At 42.3% G+C, this 26,727-nt stretch overlaps 2 protein-coding genes across 2 annotated transcripts in view; one reads left to right on the plus strand and one right to left on the minus strand.

Moving 5' to 3' along the window:
* The first annotated feature begins 104 nt into the window (after positions 1–104).
* LOC139557518 (uridine-cytidine kinase-like 1) lies at positions 105–10,054 on the plus strand. The gene is made up of 15 exons (XM_071372466.1): positions 105–187; positions 1,982–2,172; positions 2,327–2,433; positions 3,960–4,130; positions 4,280–4,351; positions 4,465–4,654; positions 4,929–4,990; positions 5,779–5,795; positions 5,995–6,093; positions 6,182–6,275; positions 6,390–6,455; positions 6,578–6,700; positions 6,886–6,993; positions 7,189–7,345; positions 7,801–10,054. Exons 1-15 carry the CDS (start codon positions 105–107, stop codon positions 7,890–7,892), a joined length of 1,632 nt encoding a protein of 543 aa, XP_071228567.1. The 3' UTR covers positions 7,893–10,054.
* Positions 10,048–26,727, minus strand: part of LOC139557519 (phosphoprotein associated with glycosphingolipid-enriched microdomains 1-like) — an 18,792-nt gene continuing 2,112 nt past the window's right edge. Inside the window, exons 2-7 of the mRNA XM_071372467.1 lie at positions 19,693–19,900; positions 18,238–18,295; positions 18,046–18,124; positions 17,326–17,885; positions 13,998–14,135; positions 10,048–13,902 (exon numbers count right to left, since the gene is read on the minus strand). Coding sequence (XP_071228568.1) covers positions 13,336–13,902; positions 13,998–14,135; positions 17,326–17,885; positions 18,046–18,124; positions 18,238–18,295; positions 19,693–19,826 — 1,536 coding nt within the window. The 5' untranslated portion in view covers positions 19,827–19,900 and the 3' untranslated portion in view covers positions 10,048–13,335. The remainder of the gene's footprint in view (positions 13,903–13,997; positions 14,136–17,325; positions 17,886–18,045; positions 18,125–18,237; positions 18,296–19,692; positions 19,901–26,727) is intronic.

The following is a 26,727-nucleotide window of genomic DNA, read 5'->3' on the forward strand; positions in this document are numbered from 1 at the left end:
ATAAAAATGTATTATGTATTTAACAATGGCCTACATGATTTTTCTGTGACTCCAATCCACTACTGGTGAAGATCAACCACATTACCCACAATCCTCTTGAATACATGGCGCTGTCCACCAGCCGGCACCAAAGAGAGCGAGAGGAAGCTGAGTGCAGCGGGAAGAAAATGTCATCGCGCTCAGACAGGTACTGGTTCTTACAGCATAGACTATTTCATTCTTATACCTTGTATTAGCTGATGTTGTTTAAACGAAGTCTGAAATATATGACTATGTGCTGAGCACTGCATTGCATTTATGCCTTTCGTTGTAGCCTAATTTACTACGGCATCATTTGACCTCCCAGAGCTCACAGTGGCTTGCTTAGCTGTAACGTCCCACCTGCGCATAAACACACAGTCAAGTTGGGATTCATAGAATGTTGAAGTTTTATACATTGAATTCAAATACCGGTTAACTGAGTCGGATATCAAGTTTGATCATTTACCAATGATAATTTTAATGCTGTGTGTCAGCTGCTCTGCCGTCGCCAATAAAGTATGTCACCAAGCAGTCGCGTAATAGGATCAGTCTAATAATGGACATCTGCCTTGGATCTAGCACAGAACACAACAGCATGACGCTATTGCATTGCTCTGCTCTCAGTATGTATCTGCTAAAAGTGTAGTATTTGAGTGTGTGTAGTTTGTTATAGTAATAACTAGGTAGCCTACACAATGGTAAAACAAATTTGTGCCATCAATGGACACATGCTGAATGAAATGCAGTGCCCTGGCATTGTGCAAGGAAAAACTGTGACAAATATGATAAAACAGCAACTGAGCGCAGGTTAGAGACAGAGTCGTAATCAGGCAAACACTTGGGAGCATGATCACCCTGCAGTACTATGCCTGCACGTCCTTCCTCTTGGAGCATTGCACTTGGTAGCCTCGACTTACTCCAGCCATTCTAATACGGTACTGAGAGGTCTGGCTCACTTGTGAGACTATGCACGTGAAGAGGAAGATCAGCAGAGGGCGTCTTGGTGTAAACAGGCCTCTATTAATAACAGTCACCAACTCTGTGATCCTCTTAAACACACTTAGACAAGGGAGGGAGGTGAAAGTGGAGAGGTAAAAGGAGAGAATTGGTGACATTTTCCTTACTCTGGTCTGAGCTGAGATTAGGGAAGAGATAGGAGAAGAGGAACCTAAGAGAGAGGCTAGATTCAGTGGGTAGATTGTAAAACAGGTCTCCCTCTAAAGTCCGCCAGGTGGATTGTAATCTCTTTTCTATGGGGGTTAACTTTGACCACGTTTGCTGCCTCAGTAAGCGTTAGCCTGTGTGAGCTCTACTGTGTTAGTAGTGAGTACTGTAGTGAGTACTGTAACTGTTGGGCCTGAGCTGGAGCAGCCAGCCCTCCCTGTTTCGCTGCAGATATGACTCTGCCTGCATACACTGGAGCCAGAATCTCAGGCTGCTGGTCCATGACGACCCGCAGGTAAGTGGTCTGTTTACATAGTGGTGCATACTTATTGGAATGGATGCTGCCTGTGTGTGAGCACTAAGAAAACACAGACAGGGCTGTGGAAGCCTGTGTGTGTTGAGGGAGTTGTTATGAGTTGTTCCATCCCATGTCAGTTGAGACATACTGATGATGAGAGGTACAGGGAAATGCAGGATCTATCTACCAAAAACATATGTTGAAACAAATCAAGATTTTTATGTTGGGGCTTTAGTGGAGCCTAAACAGTACTAAATTTGTATTTAGAGTCTGATGTAACCGCTAAGCTGGTTTTTAACCTTCAGTTGAGCTTGATAGTAAACAAGGGTGTGACGGTGTTGGTATAAACCTTATCAGTGACGTTACCTACGAAAGGGACCATTATAGTACTTTATAACACTCCTAAAAAACGTCCCTCCTTTTTCTTGTACTGTAATTGTACCCAAAGCTCTATGTTAATAACAGGTTAATGATGATATGATGATTGTTGTTTCACAGTGGTAGTGGGGAAGACTCGTTAGATCGGCTCCTGCCTGGCTCTCCTATCACGGCTCCACGCAGGAAAAGCACATCCCAGACTAAGACAGAGCCTCCCCTGCTTCGCACCGGCACACGCACCATTTACACAGCCGGCAGACCCCCCTGGTATGATGAGCACGGTGCACAGTCCAAAGAGGCCTTCGTCATCGGTACAACCGTTATGGGTGTATGCCTTATTTAATTGTCAGTGTGTGTAGTGTTAATTGTGAATTTTTTATGTTGTATGTGGAGTGTTGTAATGGTCTTTCCTTATTGTATGACTTGTTGTTGTACTTAAACATACATGTGTGTTTGTCTGTGCAGGGTTGTGTGGGGGCAGTGCTTCAGGGAAGACCACGGTGGCCAATAAGATCATTGAGGCTCTGGATGTCCCCTGGGTAGTGCTGTTGTCCATGGACTCCTTCTACAAGGTGAGAGACTGGCATTCATTTGGCTTGCTTGAGATTTAGCATCTGGACATGCTACTGTAGGTTAAGGGGAGTTCCTCTCCGTTCCTCACAACAGACTTGTTGACAGACACCTTCGTGATACTGTATGAATGAGCTTACCCACAATCCCTCCCTCTTAATGATGTTAATCACATGTGAAGCACATGAGGAAGAGACTGTCCACAGCCTGGGTAATCCCCTCCCCCTCCCTCCCTTCTTCCTTCCATCATGTCTGTTTATAGAACACCAGGGAACAACATGCCCCTAACCCATGGACTCAACATGCAAGCACACACACACATGCACACATAAACGCAATCACGCACACACACACACACACACACACACACACACACACACACACACACACACACACACACACACACACACACACACACACACACACACACACACACACACACACACACAGGGTTGGGGAGTAACTGACTACATGTAATCGGTTACATGTAATCTGATTACAAAAAAAAATCGCTTTAATCAGTTACGTTACCAGCAACAAATTGTAAACAGATTACAGATACTTTTGAAAAATATGTTGATTACTTCATAGATTAGATTTAAATACAGAAAGGATGTTTCTGAAAAAATACATTATGACACCTTTTCTCTTTTTTTTTTTTTTTTTTTTTTTTAATTTTATCCCCTTTTCTCCCCAATTTTCGTGGTATCCAATCGCTAGTAATTACTATCTTGTCTCATCGCTACAACTCCCGTACGGGCTCGGGAGAGACGAAGGTCGAAAGTCATGCGTCCTCCGAAGCACAACCCAACCAAGCCGCACTGCTTCTTAACACAGCGCGCCTCCAACCCGGAAGCCAGCCGCACCAATGTGTCGGAGGAAACACCGTGCACCCGCCCCCCTCAGTTAGCGCGCACTGCGCCCGGCCCGCCACAGGAGTCGCTGGAGCGCGATGAGACAAGGATATCCCTACCGGCCAAACCCTCCCTAACCCGGACGACGCTAAGCCAATTGTGCGTCGCCCCACGGACCTCCCGGTCGCGGCCGGCTGCGACAGAGCCTGGGCGCGAACCCAGACTCTGGTGGCGCAGCATAGCACTGCGATGCAGTGCTCTAGACCACTGCGCCACCCGGGAGGCCCTGACACCTTTTCTCAATGACATTCAATTCAGCATGAAAAAAGGCACAAGTTTAGGTTTGTTCCACCTGAGCAAGTCTGACCACAAGTCTGTTTTCTTCTACTGCCTCTTAAAGGGATAGTAATCCGAAAGTAAATGAAAGTATTCAGATTACGTTACTGAGTTTGGGTAATCCAAAAGTTACATTACTAATTACAATTTTGGACAGGTAACTAGTAACTGTAATGGATTACATTTAGAAAGTAACCTACATGAGCACACACTACATGAGTAGGCAGCATTACAACTTTTTGTTTTTACACGTTCACCTTTTCCCTTTACCCTATGAAAGATCCCATTGTGTTTCTGTGTCCATCCTTCCCTGAAGTTTGCTCTCCTGTACCCCCTAGGTTCTGACCCCTGAGGAGCAGACCCTGGCAACCAGTAACGACTACAACTTTGACCACCCAGGGGCGTTTGACTTTGAGCTGCTAGTTGCCACTGTTAAGAGACTCAAACAGGGCAAGAGCGTGAAGATCCCAGTGTATGACTTCACTACACACGGCAGACAGAAAGACTGGGTGAGTGCAGAACCGAATGGCCATGTACCAAGGGAGAATTCTAGATTCTCCTGATATATTTATCCACCATAAATAAACAGAAGAAGGGTATAACTGGCAGCTGTTGCAGTTCTGAGCATTTCTGTTGTGTCTGTCTTTTCCCTGTGTAGAAAACTGTGTATGGTGCAAGTGTGGTCATCTTTGAGGGGATCATGTCCTTTGCAGACAAAGAGCTTTTGGAGGTAAGGCTGTATGATCATCACATGTTTATGACTTCTTTACTGAATCAGTTGAGTCATCTGTGACTGCAAGGTACAGGAACATAGTGCTATATTGCTGCTCTGTTTGTCTCCAGCTCCTAGACATGAAGATCTTTGTGGACACTGACTCAGACATCCGGCTGGTACGTCGGCTTCGCAGGGACATCACAGAGCGCGGGCGGGACATCGAGGGGGTCATCAAGCAGTACAACAAGTTTGTGAAGCCTGCGTTTGAGCAGTACATTGAACCCTACATTCGACTGGCAGACATCGTTGTGCCACGAGGTGAGAGATGGAGCACTACCCGTTAGAAAGGTCAAAAGTGCAATATTTCTGCATTCTGCATTTTGGCATCTGCCGATCTCAATATAATATTTGTTAGCCATTGGCAGCTAATACCAATATGAAGGCATATATATCCTGCTGATATACTATTGTTTCATAGCTGATATTCTGTGCAGATATTGTTAATTATGAGGTAGCCATTTGAGCTACTGAAATGTTTCTCTCCAAATTAAAATATGTTGTTTCTAAGTGAAAATATGATTCCCTCTGCCAGGTGGTGGTAACATGGTGGCCATTGACCTGATTGTCCAGCATGTCCACAAGCAGATGGAGGAGGTGTGTGAGCAACAGAACACTATACTCAGTAGACTGTATATACACTGAGCGTACAAAACATTAAGAACACCTGCTCTTTCCATGACAGACTGACCAGGTGAATCCAGGTGAAAGCTATAATCCCTTGATTGATGTCACCTAAATTCGTTAAATCCACTTCAATCAGTGTAGATGAAGGGGAGGAGACAGGTTAAAGTAGGATTTTTAAGCCTTGAGACAATTGAGACATGGATTGTGTATGTGTGCCATTCAGAGTGTGAATGGTCAAGACAAGAGATTTAAGTGCCTTTGAACTGGGTATGGTAGTTGATGCCAGGCGCACCGGTTTGTGTCAAGAACTGCAACGCTGCTGGGTTTTTCACGCTCAACAGTTTCCCTTGTATCAAGAATGTTCCACCACCCAAAGAACAGCCAACTTGACACAACTGTGGGATGCATTGGAGTCAACATGGGCCAGCATCCCTGTGGTACGCTTTCGAAACCTTGTAAAGTCCATGCCCTGACGAATTGAGGCTGTTCTGGGGGCAAAGAGGGGGTGGGTGCAACTCAATATCAGGAATGTGTTCTTAATATTTCTGAGCTGCAGTGCATGAGAAGATGGTGCCACACAGTGGCAGAATGCTAGAGTATCTATAGAGGTATTGTGAGGGGATGAGTGACTGACATCTCTTTGCCTTTCTCGCTCTTTCTTTTTCTCTCTCTCGCTCTCTCTCTCTCTGTTTCATTCACCTTCTTGTACATTCTGTCTCGATCTCTCTCCCTGTCTCTTTCTCTCTCTCGTTGTGCAGCGTGAGCTCAGTGTCAGGTAGGCTTACACATCTTACACCTCCTCACTCCCTCCCCCGTATTTGAGTTTTTGTAGTGGTGTTATTCACAATACCCCCACCAGGTGTCTCAGGGTGACTACATGGACTCCTTTTATTGAAGAACTAGTGGGAGAGCAGAACAGTGTCTAGTCATTGTCACCTATTCAAATGTATTCTCCTTTGTATTGTTTCCTCCAGGGCGGTCCTGGCCTCGGCCCAGCAGACTCAGCCCCTCCCCCAGACCCTCAGTGTGTTGGAGGGTACGCCTCAGGTTAAAGGCCTGCATACCATCATCAGGTCAGATCACGTTCAAATAGAGCCAGTCTAGAACCAACACACACTTCTTTTTTTTCTCATTCTCCTTCAACTAATTTGTGTAATCCAGGAATCAGGAGACCAGTCGAGACGAGTTCATCTTCTACTCCAAGAGGTTGATGCGCCTCCTTATTGAACATGCTCTAACATTCCTGCCCTCTCAGGTATGTGGACATTATTTACCAATGTTTATAGTGTATTCTACTGTAATATGTTATTTTGTTATATATGATTAGACATAATGTCGCTAACTTCATCCCTATTGTATCATGTAACAGCCATGTACGGTACAGACCCCACAGGGCCAGGAGTATGATGGGAAGAGAAGCTTCAGTGGAAAAGGGGTGGGTACTGTACAGTCATTGACACTACTCCTGTTTCCCTGCACTATGTTTGGTATTCCTTTCTAGTAGTATGGATTTTGTGTGTTTGTCACCATGCTGAAGCTCCATCCTCCTCCCCCCAGATCACAGGTGTGTCTATCCTGCGGGCAGGGGAGACCATGGAGCCTGCTCTGAGGGCTGTGTGTAAGGATGTCCGCATCGGCAAGATCCTCATCCAGACCAACCTGGACTCAGGAGAACCAGAGGTACTTTAGAAAGTAACAGAATATAATAGATCTTTATTGGCTGAAGAGAGGAGAAGTGGTCCTATTTAGAAAAGTCACACTTACCGTATATCCACCTCACTGGGTGTCTCCCTAGTAACAAGATCTGCCTCCTCTTCCTGACCGTATCTCTGTGGTAACCCTGTTTCTCCTTCATCCCTGTCCAGTTGCATTACCTGCGTCTGCCAAAAGACATCAGCGAAGACCATGTCATTCTAATGGACAGCACTGTGTCTACAGGCGCTGCAGCCATGATGGCTGTACGGGTCCTATTGGTAAGGGGGCAGTAATGTACATCCCCATCCCATAATAACAGAGAGCCCCTGTCTTCAGGATGAATCACTCATTGCTATAATAACCATAGAATTATAATTAGTAGTTGTATTTCTATGATATTACTAACCATACTAAATGGCTGGGTTTTAAAGTGATGGCCATAGCACTAAATGTGTTTTGATGTGTCCATGCAGGACCACGAGGTGCAGGAGGAGAACATTGCGCTGGTCTCTCTGCTCATGGCAGAGTTGGGGGTGCACTCGGTGGCCTACGCCTTCCCCAAGGTCAAAATCATCACCACAGCTGTGGACAAGAGTGTTGATGACTTCCTGCAAGTCATTCCAGGGATTGGTGGGTTTGGCATTGATATAGCTAACATGTCTTACCCCATACACTAGTACAAACCACTCCCTCCTGTTGTAACCCACTGAGCGCAGACGTCAGTTCAACGTTTAGTTTTGATATACATTTGGTTGAGTTGTCAACTAACGTGAATTCAATGTGAAATCAATAAAACATTTCACCATGTCATTGGATTTAGGTTAAAAGTTGGGTGAAAGAAAAGAAAATATGAAATGCCCTTACATTGATGACTTTTTGCATATCCATTTTAGTTTTCCAAGTTGATTCAACCAGTTTTTGCCCAGTGGGAAGTCAGTAATGTTGATTGGCCTATTTAATTAGAATTCTGCTTCAATGACTACACTTTTCTGTAATCCATCTCAGTAATGTGCTCTTCGCGGTGATGTCTGATGTGTTGCTCCATGTCATTTAACTCTATATTTCTGTGTTTTCTGTCAATACAGGGGACTTTGGGGACCGCTACTTTGGGACAGATGGTGGATCATCAGGCTGGAGTGACGATGAGGAACAGGAGCGCCCCAAACAACAAACATGAACGTGATTCTGTGAAACACAAGGTTAAAGGCTAGCCTTGTGAAACCATACTGTGAATTTGTGATAATCAGGCTGGTTTAACAAGGCTAGTTAAGGGCATGATTAACCAGCAACACCAGTCAGATTCCATTTAGCTGCTATAGACAGACACAACAAATGGTTCTCTATAAACAAGACATTACTCCCATTTATGTACAGCAAGACATTTTGTATTCTATTTTATGGTACGTATTACAAGATTTAAATGGAGGGATTATTGTTCTATTTATACAGTTGTATTGTTCAGTTCTGGACTGCTCAAGCAGAACATGTTTATATATGGGGCTACATGAAACTGAATCAGTTTCATCCCTTCTGAAGAGGATGCTATCTTGACAATTGCTATGCTATCTTGGCAATTTTATATTAAATAGATTATTGAAAGTTTGGTAGTGAAGCTTCCTAACCTGTAGGGGGAAGCATTGTTCAATTTTAGTTGCTGTGTTGCCATGTTGTGTGTGTGCACCCAGATACTCAAACCACACTAGAAATCATATGACGGTCTGCAATTGGTCCATTCCTTTTATTGAGTGAAATTACAAATCATGTACTGGAAATTGCCCATTATTTTCAAGTATTTGAAAAGGTATTGCAATTTGAAAGGTGTTGAGTTGAAATGGTATTGAATCCTCCACCCATGATTGAGAGAACAGTCACTAGCAATTAATCGAGAATGATCTTCACCTGAACAAAGAGATCATGACATGTGCTGATGTTTGATGCTAAATGCCAAATATTAGATATCTTTGTATCTATCTTACCCCAATTTTTTAGGGTTTGACATACATTAATACGTTACGTTTATTGTAGTCATTTTTACCTAACATAGTACACACATATGTATGAATGTTGAATGCATTATATTTTCTACCTCTGACAAGCATAGCCTACATTTAGAGTTATGAGAGAACATTGTTTTGTGGGGAATTTGTTTATTTATAATCACAATATTTCTCTGTGATAGCCCTCACAGAGTAGGTGGCTGTGATCATGGATGTCATGCAATGCATGTTGCATTCTCCAAGACAGCACAAGACTCGCCTGCCCATGTGACTACTGCCTCAAGGTTAACCTGTTACTATGGAGACAAGCCCACCAATGAAAATTCAGCAGACGGTTGCGATGTTGACTGTAAGCTTTTTGTTTTAAGGGTGACCTATTTTTTTCTCCAGCTAGTCAGACGCAGACCCTTCTGTACGCACGCACACACACACATGCCGCCACATTTGAACATTTATCTCTGGGAAATGCATGTGTTATTAGAGTGTAATTATGGAATAAAGTGAATGTCAGATTATCATTTAGGAAACAGTCACCCTTACTTACATCTACTTAAATCCCCAATCTAGCTCTAATACCATCATGGCCACCTAATCATCCCCAGCTTCCAATTGGCTCATTCACCCCCCTCCTCTCCTCTTTAACTATCCCACAGGTCGTTGGTGTAAATGAGAATGTGTTCTCAGTCAATTTACCTGGTAAAATAAGTGTACAAAAATTATAAACATCTACTTGAATGCATCCAACTTTCTTAATGCCTTAATAGCCAATTAAATCATGTTTTCCTGTGATAAATCTGTAGCCCGATTGTAGAACGTTTGTCTTCCATTAGTCACCACCAATGTTTTTCAGAGCTGCCTTTGGTTTCAGGAGCAGTTTGATATTGATTTATATTATTTTGCCTACTATGGCTGCTTTTAGACAGGCAGCCCAATTCTGATCTTTTTTTTCTCAGTAATTAATCTTTTGACCAATCAGATCAGCTTCGAAAAATATCTGGTGTGATTTGTCAAAAGACCAATTAGTAGAAAGAATATCAGAATTGGGATTCCTGTCTAAACCCAGCCTGTGCTTGATTTGTGTCTTTATTATATGGCAATGCTTTGATCATGATGTTGTAATAGGCATAATTATAATATCTTAACAGATCATGAACAGCGCATATGACAAAGAGTTCAATGGAGGGACAGCTTTAGACTGTGCTGTGGTCTAGTGAAGTTAGCTGGCATGGTTGGACAAATAATTATTACCTTCTGGGGGAGTTAATCCCGTCTAATAAAAGGCACATGAGGTACATGTTTAGATTATATATATTTTTAAGTGAAGCTTAGAGAAAACAATTTTTCAAAGTGCCACTTTATTACAAAAGTATAAACTTGACTGACATTTTCATGAATAGTAATCTTGATATAAAACATTACAATCTTTAGCATTTTTAGCACTTAATTACACGCTTCGAGTACAAGACCCTGTAGTCTGATTAGCAAACACACAACATTAGCTGCCACATAAAACTTAGCTGGGCTTTTCAAATAACACACCATAACTTAAATGGCTTGGGAAAATAAAATAAAACATCAAAATTCACATTGTTTCATTGCTTTGCAATTTTGTCACCAGATAAGTCATTCCAAAAATACAGCCAAACATAAATAGTAAAAGATAGATTTCTTGACACCAATTATATATTTATTATTCTTTCTCTTTTTGTAACATACTCACGTACACATTGCATCAACATACAGAATAATAACCACATTATGTGCTGGGTATATTTGGTCAAATGAAGTTCTTTAGTGTCCAGGTTGAGATTACATTTTGTGTTATACTTCAGATACGCTCCTTTACAATATCTCTGTTGTATCGTTATCATTTGTTGTCACTGCACAGCTGAATTTTTTATTTTCATTTAGGATATCACTGGCAATTGAGAGGACATAAAAATGTTCATCAGTGTAGTGATGAGATCGCTACAGAGAGTCTGTTAATGAATACTCCACCTGCGTTCAAAGGTTAGGAGGGTGAAATCACCATCGTGAGGCTGAAGCAGTATCTTGATTGAGCCACAGTTTTGAGACTGAGGATGGAGCTATTAGATTTGTGTAGACTTCACCAGTATGTCCCCTTGACATGATATGGCCCCTGTGGTTCAGATAGTAGTATCCTTTCCTCTCTGTGTTGAAGACGAAGGCAGTGACCAACTTGAGAGTAACGATTGCCAGAGATTCCTAGTAGCCAAAGCTATCCTGAATTAGAATGACATTGTGCTCTCTAAGAGAAACAAAGCAACATAACAACCAAACAATCAGTAAAAAAAACAAAATAAATGTTCTTCGGTACCACATGACAGTGCTTGATTTTTGTTAGAGTTTTTTTAGCATGCAACATTAAGCAGGCAAAGTGCAGGAAAAGGATTGACAAGTAAAAACAGTAAAACTGAAGTAAAACACTTAATTTACAGATGGTAGTGGAGACAGTCCATGTGATATGTAACAAATGAAAAGGGAAAAATATCTGGTATTTTTATCTGTGAATATGGTCAAAATTCGTAGGTTTTTTTAGGAAGAATGCCAACATTTTTGCAATTTAGTTAATTATTCTCTCATAATTTGACTCTTTGTCCCTGAGCTTTCAAGTCCTTTGATTAATATTAATTTATTTTATATTATTATTTTAATTCCTTCCTGAATCACACATCGACCAACTTGGGGGAAAGGTCTGCCATAAACAGACTAAGTGCTACATAGGGAGAAAACTGAAAGTTGTGCTCGTTCGTAAACTAGGGCTCCAGAAATGCCAGTACAATAACACTGTTTTAACCATGGAAATGAATTATAAACTCAGCAAAAAAAGAAACGTCCCTTTTTCAGGACCCTGTCTTTCAAAGATAATTCGTAAAAATCCAAATAACTTCACAGATCTTCATTGTATAGGGTTTAAACACTGTTTCCCATGCTTGTTCAATGAACCATAAACAATTAATGAACATGCACCTGTGGAACAGTCGTTAAGACACTAACACTAGGCAATTAAGGTCACAGTTATGAAAACTTAGGACACTAAAGAGGCCTTTCTACTGACTCTGAAAAACACCAAAAGAAAGATGCCCAGGGTCCCTGCTCATCTGCGTGAACGTTCCTTAGGCATGCTGCAAGGAGGCATGAGGACTTCAGAAGTGGCCAGGGCAACAAATTGCAATGTCCGGACTGTGAGACGCCTAAGACAGCGCTACAGGGAGACAGGACGGACAGCTGATCGTCCTCGCAATGGCAGACCACGTGTAACAACACCTGCACAGGATCGGTACATCCGAACATCACACCTGCGGGACAGGTACATGATGGCAATAACAACTGACCGAGTTACACCAGGAACGCACAATCCCTCCAGGGTCCAGAGAGGCTGGATTGAGGGCTTGTAGGCCTGTTGTAAGGCAGGTCCTCACCAGACATTACTGGCAACAACGTCGCCTATGGGCACAAACCCACCATCGCTGGACTCTTCACTGACGAGTCGCGGTTTTGTCTCACCAGGGGTGATGGTCGGATTTGTGTTTATCGTCGAAGGAATGAGCGTTACACCAAGGCCTGTACTCTGGAGCGAGATCGATTTGGAGGTGGAGGGTCCGTCATGGTCTGGGGTGGTGTGTCACAGCATCATCGAACTGAGCTTGTTGTCATTGCAGGCAATCTCAACGCTGTGCGTTACAGGGAAGACATCCTCCTCCCTCATGTGGCTAAGGCTGCAGGCTAATCCTGACATGACCCTCCAGCATGACAATGCCATCAGCCATACTGCTCGTTCTGTGCGTGATTTCCTGCAAGACAGGAATGTCAGTGTTCTGCCATGGCCAGCGAAGAGCCCGGATCTCAATCCCATTGAGCACATCTGGGACCTGTTGGATCGGAGGGTGAGGGCTAGGGCCATTCCCCCCCAGAAATGTCTGGGAACTTGCAGGTGCCTTGGTGGAAGAGTGGGGTAACATCTCACAGCAAGAACTGGCAAATCTGGTACAGTCCATGAGGAGGAGATGCACTGCAGTACTTAATGCAGCTGGTGGCCACACCAGATACTGACTGTTACTTTTGATTTTGACCCCCCCCCTTGTTCAGGGACATATTATTACATTTCTGTTAGTCACATATCTGTGGAACTTGTTCAGTTTATGTCTCAGTTGTTGAATCTTGTTATGTTCATTCAAATATTTACACGTTTGCTGAAAATAAACGCAGTTGACAGTGATGACGTTTCTTTTTTTGCTGAGTTTATTTCTATGATTTTACCCACTAAAATGGGGGAAGAATTTAGGCAATTTTCCCACTAATTGTGCTGTGCACATTGTTAAAATAGTGCTACCATCCTACAGATTTCTCTGTAATAGTTTTGTGCTCATTTCTCATCACTACCTTTGGATTCAAGATAGGGGTTTGACCCAGCAAAGGACTTTCTCTTCAGCCCGTTAACCACTGACCAACCCTTTTGCCCTAGGCTCTGAAAGGCAGGAAGTTATGACTGTAATGTAGACAGTATGTGTGAGTGAGGATGAGAGGGGCTCAACCAGCTCTTCCCGACCGTGGTCTTTTTAAATGCTGGGAAGGAGGTAAGAGGTCAGGTAGGTCACAGCCTTAGAGCCCAGTGACATACATCTCCATGCCGTCGTTGAAGGTGAAGATGGTAGTGGTGCTGGAGTTGGCAGTTCCGCCCTGCTTCAGTTCCCCAATGCTCTCGTACAGGTTCTCCCCGGGCAGCAGCAGGGCTTTGGCTGGAAGGTGCTGTAACTTGGGGGTCTGCTGTGTGGGCGGCGGCGGGGGAGGCTGCTGCTGCTGCAAGGGCTGATGGGATTTCTTCCTCCTGGGCCTGAGTGTGGCGCAGGTGTTGGGAGGCCGTTCGGTTCCTCCAACTCGCTTCCAACCGCCACCACCTTCCATAGGCTCATAAGTGGAGTCGCACTCCTCCCCCGTCTCGATGGACTCATAACAGTGGTCTTCCAGAGTGGCAGAGGCTCCTCTGACGGGTTTCCCCTCCTGCGGGGCCCAGGTCTGGGGCTTGACCACCACACTGAACCCACCATCTCGCTCCCGGTCCCGGTCACCACGCCCCAAGGTCCGGAAGCCAATGTTTGCTGGAGGAGACGCAGGAACAGTTCTCTTCTTCTTGCCTGGTTTGCATACCTTGGAGTACATCTCTGCAACCTGTAAACCACACAGCACAGAACAACCCTCAGTACTAATCAAACTGATAAACACCATACACACATACAGTACTTTGTAATGACATACATACTCACCATAGCAGTGGAAGGCTGTATGTTCTCTCCACTGTGAGGACTCAGAGGGCCTAACGGTTTGTTTTGGAGCATGGTGATGTCATCATCCTCTGGAGGCTTCCATATGTACTGCTCTCCATTACCCATGAACACTGCCTCCTGCCAGCCAATCAGAGAACAGTATGAATAGGTTGTCAACTTCACATATGATTAAGATGAAACACAAAAATAAAACAAATAAAACAATGCTTTTGTACAATACTTGGCGGACTGTAATGAAAAGTAATGTTTCAGGCTTACTGTTCAAAATCCCTTTTTGCTCCCCTCTGTTAAGGAGTATACAAGTCTAGGGGGCAGAATTTTTATGTTTGGATAACGTTCCCATTGTAAGCTGCCTATTTCTCAGTATCAAAAGTAAAATTATAAGTCATTTTAAATTCATTATATAAAGCAAAGTAGACGGCACCATTTAGGACAGCCATGGGCACACTCCAACATTCAGACATAATTTACAAACGAAACATGTGCGTTTAGTGAGTCCGCCAGATCAGAGACAGTAGGGATGACCAGGGATGTTCTGTTGATAAGTGCATGATTTGGAAAAAAATTCTGTCCTTCTAAGATTTCAAAATGTACTTTTGGGTGTCAAGGAAAATGTATGGAGTAAAAAGTACAATATTTTCTTAAAGAATGTAGTGAAGTAAAAGTAAAAGTAATCAAAAATATAAATAGTAAAGTAAAGTACAGATACCCCCAAAAAATACTTAAGTAGTACTTTAAAGTATTTTTACTTAAGTACTTTACACCAGTGCAATTTACACTAGCTATTACAGTGAAAAAATGCGATGCTATTTTTTGAGGAGAGTGCACAACAACAAAACACTTTCATCACGGCTGGTTTGATACATTCACCTCTGAAGGTAAATAATGTACTTACATTCCGTAATCTTGCTCTGATTTGTCACCCTGAGAGTCCCAGAGATAAAATGTACCATAGTTTTGTTTGATAAAATCTATTTTTATATTCAAATGGTGTCTCTTCAGCTTTTATTTCTTTCATCACATTCCCAGTGGGTCAGAAGTTTACATACACTCAGTTAGTTTTTGGTAGCATTGCCTTTAAAATTGTTGAACTTGGGTCAAACGTTTCAGGTAGCCTTCCACAAGCTTCCCACAATAAGTTGGGTGAATTTTGGCCCATTCCTCCTGACAGAGCTGGTATAACTGAGTCAGGTTTGTAGGCCTCCTTGCTCATCTTTGTGATGGCCACTCAAATACCTTGACTTTGTTGTCCTTAAGCCATTTTGCCACAACTTTGGAAGTATGCTTGGGGTCATTGTCCATTTGGAAGACCCATTTGCGACCAAGCTTGAACTTCCTGACTGATGTCTTGAGATGTCGCTTCAATATATCCACATCATTTTCCTTCCTTATGATGCCATTTTGTGAAGTGCACCAGTCCCTCCGGCAGCAAAGCACCCTCACAACATGATGCTGCCACCCCCGTGCTTCACAGTTGGGATAGTGTTCTTCGGCTTGCAAGCCCCCTTTTTCTCCTCCAAACATAACGATTGTCATTATGGCCAAACAGTTCTATTTTTGTTTCATCAGACCAGAGGACATTTCTCCAAAAAGTACGATCTTTGTCCCCATGTGCAGTTGCAAACCGTAGTCTGGCTTTTTTATGGCGGTTTTGGAGCAGTGGCTTCTTCCTTGCTGAGCGGCCTTTCAGGTTATGTCGATATAGGACTCGTTTTACTGTGGATATAGATACTTTTGTACCCGTTTCCTCCAGCATCTTCACAAGGTCCTTTACTGTTGTTCTGGGATTAATTTGCACTGTTCACACCAAAGTACGTTCATCTCTAGGAGACAGAATGCATCTCCTTCCTGAGCACTATGACGGCTGTGTGGTCCCATGGTGTTTATAGTTGCGTACTATTGTTTGTACAGATGAACGTGGTACCTTCAGACGTTTGGAAATTTCTCCCAAGGATGAACCAGACTTGTGGAGGTCTACAATTTTTTTCTGAGGTCTTGGCTGATTTCTTTTGATTTTCCCATGATGTCAAGCAAAGAGGCACTGAGTTTGAAGGTAAGCCTTGAAATACATCCACAGGTACGCCTCCAATTGACTCAAATTATGTCAATTAGCCTATCAGAAGCTTCTAAAGCCATGACATAATTTCCTGTAATTTTCCAAGCTGTCTAAAGGCATAGTCAACTTAGTGTATGTAAACTTCTGGCCCACTGGAATTGTGACACAGTGAAATAATCTGTCTGTAAACAATTGTTGGAAAATGACTTGTGTCATACACAAAGTAGATGTCCTAACTGACTTTCCAGAACTATAGTTTGTTAACAATAAATTTGTGGAGTAGTTGAAAAACAAGTTTTAATGACTCCAACCTAAGTGTATGTAAACTTCCGACATCAACTGTAGATGTGTGAAGGTTAGTGTTTTTTCTGAAGGGAAGGTAATTATCCATCATGTTTGACATTCCTGGATGTGTGTAAACTTAACATTTTTATTATCATAGCATTTTTGTATGTTCTCTATAGTTATGTACTTGAAAATGTATCAATTGACCAATTCGGGCACATTTGGGCAAACTCCTGGCAGACTTGATAAAAAAAATAGTGTAGTAATGTAATGCTTCACTGGATCAGTCTGAAACTTTGCACACTCACTGCTGTTATCTGGTGGCCAATATCTAAATTACACATAAACTCCTATCTGGATATATAGCCTTTCTCTTTTTTTTAAATAGAAAACGCATATTTTTGTGTTCGTATTATCTTTTACCAAATCTAATGTGTTATATTATCCTACATTCATTTCACGTTTCCACAAACTTCAAAGTGTTTCCTTTCAAATGGTATCAAGAATATCATATCCTTGCTTCAGGTCTTGAGCTACAGGCAGTTATATTTGGGTATGTCACTTTAGGCGCAAATTGAAAAAAAGAGTCCGATCCTTAAGAGGTTTTAAAATGGGCCGTGAGAGAGGAAATGTGTGCAAACAGACATATAAATGCATTTCATTTGGCTCTAAACATTACAATTAAATGTTTAGCTCTTAACAGAATTGCTTGAGCTGCAAAGAGGCATCAGGAGAAATCGACTTTCATTGCTCTCTTTACAAAACACATAAACAAACACAAATACAGCCTTTAGTAATACATGTAGGGAACTGCAAGGACACGTACAAATAGGCAGAAAAATGCAGTGAAATGAATTAACATTTCTGAACACATTGCCTTCGTCAAGGTATGACTTTGGCAAGGACTTCCTACATGAACAAACTTTATCTTTATCATTCTGTACCATCAGCCATTTCTCTACCAACCTTGGGGAAGGTGGGCAGCTTGAAAGCATCCACGTTTTTCCGGGGCATCTTCATGCTGTGAGGGTGTGGCGGAGGCGGGGCAGGGTGTGATGGTGGGGCGTGGCGGGGAGGCGGCACCGGTGCCTCCCCCATATCGGTCCCGCTGTCTCTCTTCTGGGGGACAGCCTTGTCCACCTTCCGGAGCTTCCGGACGCAGGCATACTCTGCAGTCGTCTCCGGGGGTTGCGGATGAGCCATAGCCTGGGGCATGGGCTCAGGCTCGGGGAGCGGTTCATTCAAACCATCCCCATCTAGATCAGGGGGAGCAGGGGTGTTGGCTGGGACGGCCGGAGGGGCTGGGGTGTCGGTCTCTCCGGCCCTGCCCACTATGGCGTAGAGGTTGTTATCAGGGCCACGCTTTGGGGAGGAGCGTTGACCTACCTCAGAGTAGGTGTGCTCCCCGTCCTCTCCGGTGCCAGAGGGGATCTGGGGTAGCGTCCTTCCCCCGGAGCGGAGGTCGGAGTTGGACCGGCGGCTGGGCAGGAGGTCCATGCTAGACGGACGGTTCTTTTTAGATGACTCTGCAGGACACATGGAAACCAGAAAGTTTGGCATTCTTTCACCTACAGTATATGAAAAAAAGCCTTGTAAAAGTGGTAAGGATCATTGTTTGTTATGTGGTGAATATTTCTACAAACTGAGCTGAACAGTGACACTCTTATGCCTAAGAGTTCTACTCACTTTTGCCATTGCAGTTTAGCTTGTTCATCTCACCGTCCGACTTGCTGATGGAACGCAGCTTTGACTGCCTGAGTATACTCTAACAACACACAAACAGACAAATGTTTTTATCAATTGCTTGTGAATGCTAAATGTATCCATGTTTTACCTAAAGTGTTAAATGTGGTTATTGGAGTGATCTCTACGACTCACCATGTCCATCAACCTGTGTTTCCCACTTTCACTGGAGACATTATGCGTCTTTCCCTTCCTATATTAAACACAACAGTTAATGTATTATAAACATGCAAACAGTTGTGTCCGTGCGTGTGCGTGCATTCGTACAGGTGTTACGGACGTCACGCTGCTTGCTAAGCGAATACCACTTCCTTCCGATTTGGCTCAGACCGAGAGGCTCGAACCCAGGACCTCTGCCTTGCTAGCACACGTAACCATCCTCCTTGACAACGTACCGACCATTTGAACTATCAAAAGATATCTAATTAGATCGGCAAAATTACAAACTAGCTGTGGACTGAGTTTACAGTACGTTCAACTTCTTGGCGCTAGGAGGCAGAATTTGTATGTTTGGAAAAAGAACATTCCCAATGTAAACGGCCTATTTCTCAGGCCCAGATGCTAGAATATGCATATAATTGACAGATTAGGATAGAAAACACTCTAAAGTTTCCAAAACGGTCAAAATATTATCTGTGAGTATGACAGAACTGATTTTGCAGGCGAAAACCCGAGGAAATCCAACCCGGAAGTGCCTCTTATTTTGAAAAATCCCTGTTCCATTGCCTGCCTTTCGTCCATTTAAAGGGATATCAACCAGATTCCTTTTCCAATGGCTTCCACAGGTTGTGAACAGGCTTTAGACATAGTTTCAAGCTTTCTGAAAAATTAGCGAGATTTATCAAATCGCGTCAGTGGATAGCCAGGTGTTCTTTGATTAGTTCTTGTGCGCGAAATTGGTAGCTCAACATTTTCTTTCTCTATTGTATTGAATAGTTTACCGTCCGGTTGAAATATTATAGATTATTTATGTTAAAAACAACCTGAGGATTGATAATAAAAACATTTGACATGTTTCTACGAACTTTACAGATACTATTTGGAATTTTCGTCTGCCCTTCATGACCTGCCTGAGCCTGTGGATTTCTGAACATAACGCGCCAAACAAATGGAGGTTATTTGATATAAAAATAATCTTTATCGAACAAAATAAACATTTCTTGTGTAACTGGGAGTCTCGTGAGTGCAAACATCCGAAGATCATCAAAGGTAAGCGATAAATTTTATTGCTTTTCTGACTTTCGTGACCAATCTACATTGCTGCTAGGTGTTTGTAATGTTTTGTCTAGTGATCGATAAACTCACACAAACGCTTGGATTACTTTCGCTGTAAAGCATATTTAAAAAATCTGACACGACAGGTGGATTAACAACAAGCTAAGCTGTGTTTTGCTATATTGCACTTGTGATTTCATGAAATTAAATATTTATTTTTTATTTATTTTTTTATTTGGCGCTCTGCAATTCAGCGGTTGTTGATGAAAATGATCCCGCTAAAGGGATCCGTGCCCCAAGAGGTCTTAACTCCGTTACTCATAAAAGTGTGTATATCCATGTGTGCACATGATCATGCACATTAACTCATCTCACCTCTGGCAGCCCACACAGAGCACCACGATGAGGATGGTGACGATGAAGGCTGAGGCAGCAGCGATGGCACCCAGCAGCAGGACCTTGCCGTAGGTAGGAGACGTGAAGTTCAGCCCGTCCTGCATGGAGGCCATGTGGGAGCGCTGGCGCTCTCTCTCTCACAACCACACACTCACCACACACATGCACACCACAACCTCCCTGGGATCTGCCGAGATGGAGAAGGAGAGGAAAGAGATGGGTTGTTTGTCATACATATCAGCTGGTCTTATTTAAGAACACAGAATTAAAATGGTGTTTGGGGCAAACATATAATTCAAATAAATGGAGAACATGTTATGACACAACAGTTGCTTCTATTGCTCTAGTTGCACCAATAACAAACAAAAGAAAGACAGGAATATACAAAAAGGTCAACCATAGCATTTCTGCCACTCATTTTCTTTGTCCTTCTCTTTTCTGTCTCTCTTCCCCTCCATTGACTGTCATTTACCCTGTGGCCTCTTTATCTTCCTTTGGGCTTGTTAAGGATTTGGGCCATTTTTCCCCCATTGCTTTCTGACAGATACAAAAACATTAGGTCGCTACCCTGTAGTGTCCAAAGAGCCCATAGTTCTTGATGAATATCAGTCCCAGCAATGGAGTTGATATCCAGATTCAAATTTGTGCTGGACTTATGTCTTTGAAACGAACACAGTGTAGTCTAAACCATACACTTAGTCTTCAGTCTACACAGGGACCATCCTTACCAGGACATTTCCTCCACACACAGATATCAATCATCCCTGAGACACCAGTTGAAGATATTCTGATATATTTGTTTGTTTAAGTGTAATATAATTCTTCACCTCTGTAATTATCATAATTTTCCAAAGTTTTTAAACATTTGTTCAAAACACTGTAAATATTGCAGAGTCAATGAGTCACAGCGAAGCTAAAATTTCTGCAATACAGACAGACACGGGAACAGACAGAGGAGGCCCACATTGTTATCTTATTCCAAAACCAAAGAGAAGACAGAGAACAGAGGAAACCATATTTTCTTCGATTTTTTTTTTGTCCTCCAAGCTTTTTCCTCTCTCAGTGAAAGAGATGTTTTAGGTAGGCAGTTTGGTTGAAACAATGAGGACAAGTTCTTATCAGGATTGTTTAATGATGCCCTCCAAATCTCCAAGGAACATCAGATATGCAGATGTGTTTCTGATATAACTGTCCAGGGACACTCTTCAAGGTTTACTAATTATTTACTTATTGAACTACATATTTACAGAAGAAAAAATATTCACCACCAATGGTTTGAACCAGCAACCATCAAGGTACTAGCCTATTTTGAAACAGGTTCCTAAACCTCTTCTCGCAGATATATTTATTGGAGAATATACTGTAACACTCTTCAAACGTTAGGATTCATATGACTTATCCCACTCTGGTCTACAGTAGAGTCTAAAGTCTCTATACCCTCAACTTTCATGACTTCCCCAGAGCATATCATAGCCTCTTGTTGAACAACAGTTGAGGCTGAGTAGGTACGGTCTCAATTAGTACATGGAAGGAAAGAGGCGGGGGGTGAGAGAGGATCAACTTTGCCTCTGCATGTGGCTATTGGGACATCTGTGCCTCTGAATATATTAATGCTAACTATGGAGTGCCATAACATGGCATGAAAAACATTTGACATTTAAATCCTCAGGACACACAGCATGCTGAGGTACAGTATAATATGCCTTGCTGTCCTTGTTAACAGTACAACATTGTTTTAGGCCCCACCACCCCCATCTCCTCTCGAACACTGGTTCAAACCAGCTGCTAGATAATTAGTAGGAACAGTATGTCCAGTTTCACAGGTGCTTTTCCCCTCTTCAATTAACTCCTACTAGGTTACTCCTATTTCCTTCTCTCTCTCTCTCCCTCACACACACACACACACACACACACACACACACACACACACACACACACACACACACACACACACACACACACACACACACACACACACACACACACACACACACACACACACACACACACACACACATAAATTGTCTCCTACAAACAGAGAGCTCTGCACTGAATCCTGTTCCAGTATAGAGGAAACAGGTGGGGAGGTGTGTGGGGGATGGGGGGTTCCCAACATGTGGAAATTCCCAACATATGGAAATTCCTGACAGGGAATATCATCACCAACAGATACTGTATGCATGCTTCTGCCAAGTGTTGATACTGTATCTTTGAAGCATTTATCTTATATCCTCTTTGGGATTGGGAGTAGATAACCAGTGGAATGCACACACTTTGTTTTCATTTTAGCCAGAAGAGTGTCAATGGTGGTCAGATCAATTCAGTGGCTATGGGACCAATGAGCCAATTTGGTATGCACTAACATGGTTTGTATTGTAGCTCATTAGCATACTAGTGTGGTGATCCAAAATGGCTGAAACAGCTCCGTTAAATTAGCTTTAGCCTTACCATTGCAGTGTGGTGTGGTGGTGGTCTGTACAGTGCTGTTAGGGCACATGTCAACATTGTAAATGATAAGGGAGACAATGTTCTGATTCCTCCAAAAATATGGTTTCATCCAAACCGCCTTCAGCTGTTCTCACAAGAACGACACAGAGTGCTTTCAACAGAGCACGAACGCTCGCACTTAAATCTCTGGTTGATATATGTTAATATAATTTATTAATAAAATATATTTTGCTACACTAGAGCAACTGTCAACCCCTACATACAGCTCTTTTGGCAATACATTGAAGCAGGAAACATGCTTTATCACACTTCTGCGTTACGTTACTACTTAATGGACGTACTTATATATTGTATATTGTGTGTAAAACGTGTCATAAAAGTGTTAAAGACAGGAGGTGAAAAAAACTGTGACATTATAAAATGTAAAACATTTCTCACCAGAATTCAACTGTCAACACTCCCCAGAGTTCACCCAAAATATGTATTTTGTAACACTCACCAGAATATCCTGAAACACCCAAATGGATCCACAATGACATTCTATTCATTCACAATTCTGACAGATTCCAGTGTAACTACATCTAAATCGCATTGAGAACAGACCACAGATGTAGAGAGCAAGGGTGAGGCAAGAGGAAGAGAGGAAGCAGAGTAGGGCTGGAAGGAAGGTGAGGAAGAAAAAGAGAGGCCATCAGCATGTCAGTGGGAGTTCCGTGGCAGGTGCTTGAAGGAGCTGAAAAGCTGATGATGAGAAGAGGCTGTCATTTCCAGTCTCTCTCTCTTTCTCTCTCTCTTTGCGTTTCCCCTAGGTTCTTAGGCAGAATGACGCCTCAGCACTGCAGTGTAATCTCTGGCCCTAGAGCTCTTTCTCTAAACCAACCAATTGGACGTTGCGCTCCGAGCAGAGCAGTCAAATGGCCCTCAACCAGAGGCTCCTCTGCTAAACAAAGACCCTCTCCCCAGCCAGATAAAATCCCCTCATCCTATGGCACTCTACCACGCATTTAAACCGCTAACTGTAAATGTTCAATCTTCTTCTAATCTGGTCCTTCCCCATATCCCTCACTCTAGACATCCCCTTGGGTTGCCCTACCTGTCTGGGTGTAAGTGTAGTGACTGCCATGATGTCGGGGTATCAGTGAGCTAAGGTGAGGACATATGGTGTGGGTCCTTGAGAGGCCATAGAGGCAAGTTTTAGAGTATTTTGACGCACCTCTTTATGCCTACATTATGTATTTATGCCTGTATCTCCATGCTCATCTGTTTTGTGAAGACGGGATCTGAGGGGTATAAGGTACTGGGATTGAAATCTTAAAAAATGTGGCTGTGCTTGTTAACCTACCATCAGCCCTTAAGCATCATATGCAGTAAAGATTGCCCCCTCATGGCTGGTTGCAAAGGCCCACTCTTCAAAACAAAACCAAAGTCACTAATAAATATTTTTCTACCAATACAATACAACAACAACTGAATAATTTTCTAATTATTTGGCATAGAAACATTCATGTATTCACAGGATCCTTTTTATCCTAGTAAAGAGACTCACATTCTGTGATTTGCTTGTTATAGCCAAGAAGGAGATCAGACAGACAGACACAGGGAATGCAGAAGTCAGTGAAAGAAACAAAAAAAAACTGTGTGGGAGAAGCGAGTAACTGGAACATCCTTCATAAACCCCAGGCCCATACAAACAGATCTTCCTCTGCCTCAAATCTAGGGCTCCAGTAATTAAAACATGTCAGCACTCCCTCTCTCCACCTCTCTCTGGGTGATTTCTATGCTATCAGTTGAGCACAGGGAAATAAATTATTACAGGATGTTCCTTTAGTTTAAAACGAATATGAAAGACCAACTGAAGCATGCAATGCTCCAGTAATATAATCCATAGACAATTAGAGGAGTAACAGCAACACCTTAGAGTTGGTAGGCTAGGGTTACCCTAAGGAGTATACACACAAAGAGAATACATGTATCAAAAAAGAGACATTTGTAATGTCTGGGGGTTCCAAGTCACTTGTGTGGTCTCCAAAATACTGCTAATGGCAGTTCTGACACTTCTTTCGGGTGTCAAGAACAGTGAGTGGACAGAGGTAATTGTGTTAACTTCTTGCAACTATAGGGGGTGCTGTTCCGCATTAGCATATTTGGGTCTCCAAATTAAACTGCCTCGTGCTAAATTCTTGATCGTACAATATGCATATTATTGTTATTATTGGATAGAAAACAGTCTATAGTTTCTATAGGAGTTGAAATTTTGTCTCTGAGTGGTACAGAACAATTTTTACAGCACTTTTCATGACAGGGTTCAGATTTCAGAAATTTTTACCTCTGATCTGGGGTCTGTTTATAAGGCCACAGTGAATGCTATGAAGAAACCGACACTGCCTACGTCTTCCTCTGGGTGTCTGTACGTCATCACGTTTTCAATGAAATCGATGGGACGTTCACAGCCATTATAAATGACCAAAATGTACAGAGACCGCCCTTTCTCAACGTGCGCCTCAAGCGTGAAGGCCAACGGACCTGCCTCGTTCCAAATCGTTTTCTAACCAGCTATATTTCTCCGGTCATGTTTTCAGTCGTTATAGTTGTTAAAAACATCAGAATGTAGTTAATTTTAACCGTTTTATAGCAATTTATATCCGTTTAGTGCGATTCTGAGGAATTTATTTGTCGTGCACTTTCTAGCTTTGGGAACGTTTCGCGGTCTCGGTCGTTGTTAGTGGACATTTCGAAGGACAGAGGACATCTATCGACCAAAAGACGTTTATAACATAGAAAGGATACATTGCCCAAGAATATGATGGAAGATCAGCTCAAAGTAAGCAATATTTAATATGATAAACCGTGTTTCTGTCGAAATATTTTAAACGCATACATCGCCATTTTGTTTGGTATAGCTTCACTTGGCCAACCCTGTATTGAAAAGTAAGGATAATTTTAAAAATGTAAATCAGCGGTTGCATTAAGAACTAATTTGTCTTTCGATTCCTGTCAACCCTGTATTTTTTAGTCAAGTATATGATTAGCTTTTAATTAAACTAGATCACTCTGATAGATGACGTCAGACATATTGAGGCTTGATTTCCTAGTATTTTTATTGTGTAACCACGGTTTTGTATGGCTAAATATGCACCTTTTCGAACAAACTGTATATGTATGTTGTAAAATGATGTTACAGGAGTGTCATCGGAAGAATTCTGAGAAGGTTAGTGAAAAAATTAATATCTTTTGGCGGTGATTACGTTATAGCGCTCTTTGGCTGGAATCGATGCTCTGGTAACGTTTTCACATGTAGTATGCTAACTTATCGATTTATTGTGTTTTCGCTGTAAAACGCTTAGAAAATCTGAAATATTGTCTGGAATCACAAGATCTGGGTCTTTCCATTGCTATGCTTTGTCTATTCTTATGAAATGTTTTATGATGAGTAAATTGGTCATACACGTTGCTCTATCTAGTAATTCTAGTCGATTTGCGATGGTCGGTGCAATTGTAAACTGTGATTTCTACCTGAAATATGCACTTTTTTCTAACAAAAACTATCCTATACCATGAATATGTTATCAGACTGTCATCTGAAGAGGTTTTTTCTTGGTTAGTGGATATCAATATCTTAGTTGAGCCGAATTGGTGATAGCACCTGAAGGAGTAAGAAACTGATGGAGTTAGAATAGTGGTGTATTTTGCTAACGTGTTTAGCTAATAGATTTACATATTTTGTCTTCCCTGTAAAACATTTTAAAAATCTGAAATGGTGGCTTTATTCACAAGATCTGTATCTTTCATCTGGTGTCTTGGACTTGTGATTTAATGATATTTAGATGCTACTATCTACTTCTGAAGCTATGCTATCTATGCTAATCAGTGTGTGGGGGGTGGGGGGTGATCCCGGATCCGGGGTTGAGGTTCTAGAAAGGTTAAGTGGCTAAACCTCAGTGCATCCAACTGGGAATGTTTCTGTGTAACGGTCGTCGTAATCCTCCTCCTCGGACGAGGAGGAGAGGCGAGAAGGATCAGACCAATATGCAGAGTGGAAAGTGGTCATAGTTTAATGAACAATAACTGAACACTTAAACATACAAAACAACAAACGTGACAAAACCGAAAACAGTCCCGTGTGGTACGAACACTGACACGAGCTACAAACACCCACAAAAACCACGTGAATCACAGGCTGCCTAAGTATGATTCTCAATCAGGGACAACGATTGACAGCTGTCTCTGATTGAGAATCATACCCGGCCGAACACAAACAACCCAACATAGAAAATAACACCTCGACAACCCACCCCAACTCACGCCCTGACCAACTAAATAAACACAAGAAAAAGGAAAAACAGGTCAGGAACGTGACATTCTGGAAACTTTAGGTAGCCTAACGTTCCAGTAGAATTCCCATTGATCAGCCTTATTGTTTACCAATACAGTCAATCAATACACCAAAACATGATCACATGATGAACGTCCCCTAGAGACATAGTATGATGCCAAATTAATGCATTTTACTGGTGGTCAGTAATCTGCTTATCCATCACATCATCAAAACCTTTCACACACACACAC

This window comes from Salvelinus alpinus, chromosome 28, assembly GCF_045679555.1.
Source record: "Salvelinus alpinus chromosome 28, SLU_Salpinus.1, whole genome shotgun sequence".
In the NCBI taxonomy this organism is placed as follows: Eukaryota; Metazoa; Chordata; class Actinopteri; order Salmoniformes; family Salmonidae; genus Salvelinus; species Salvelinus alpinus.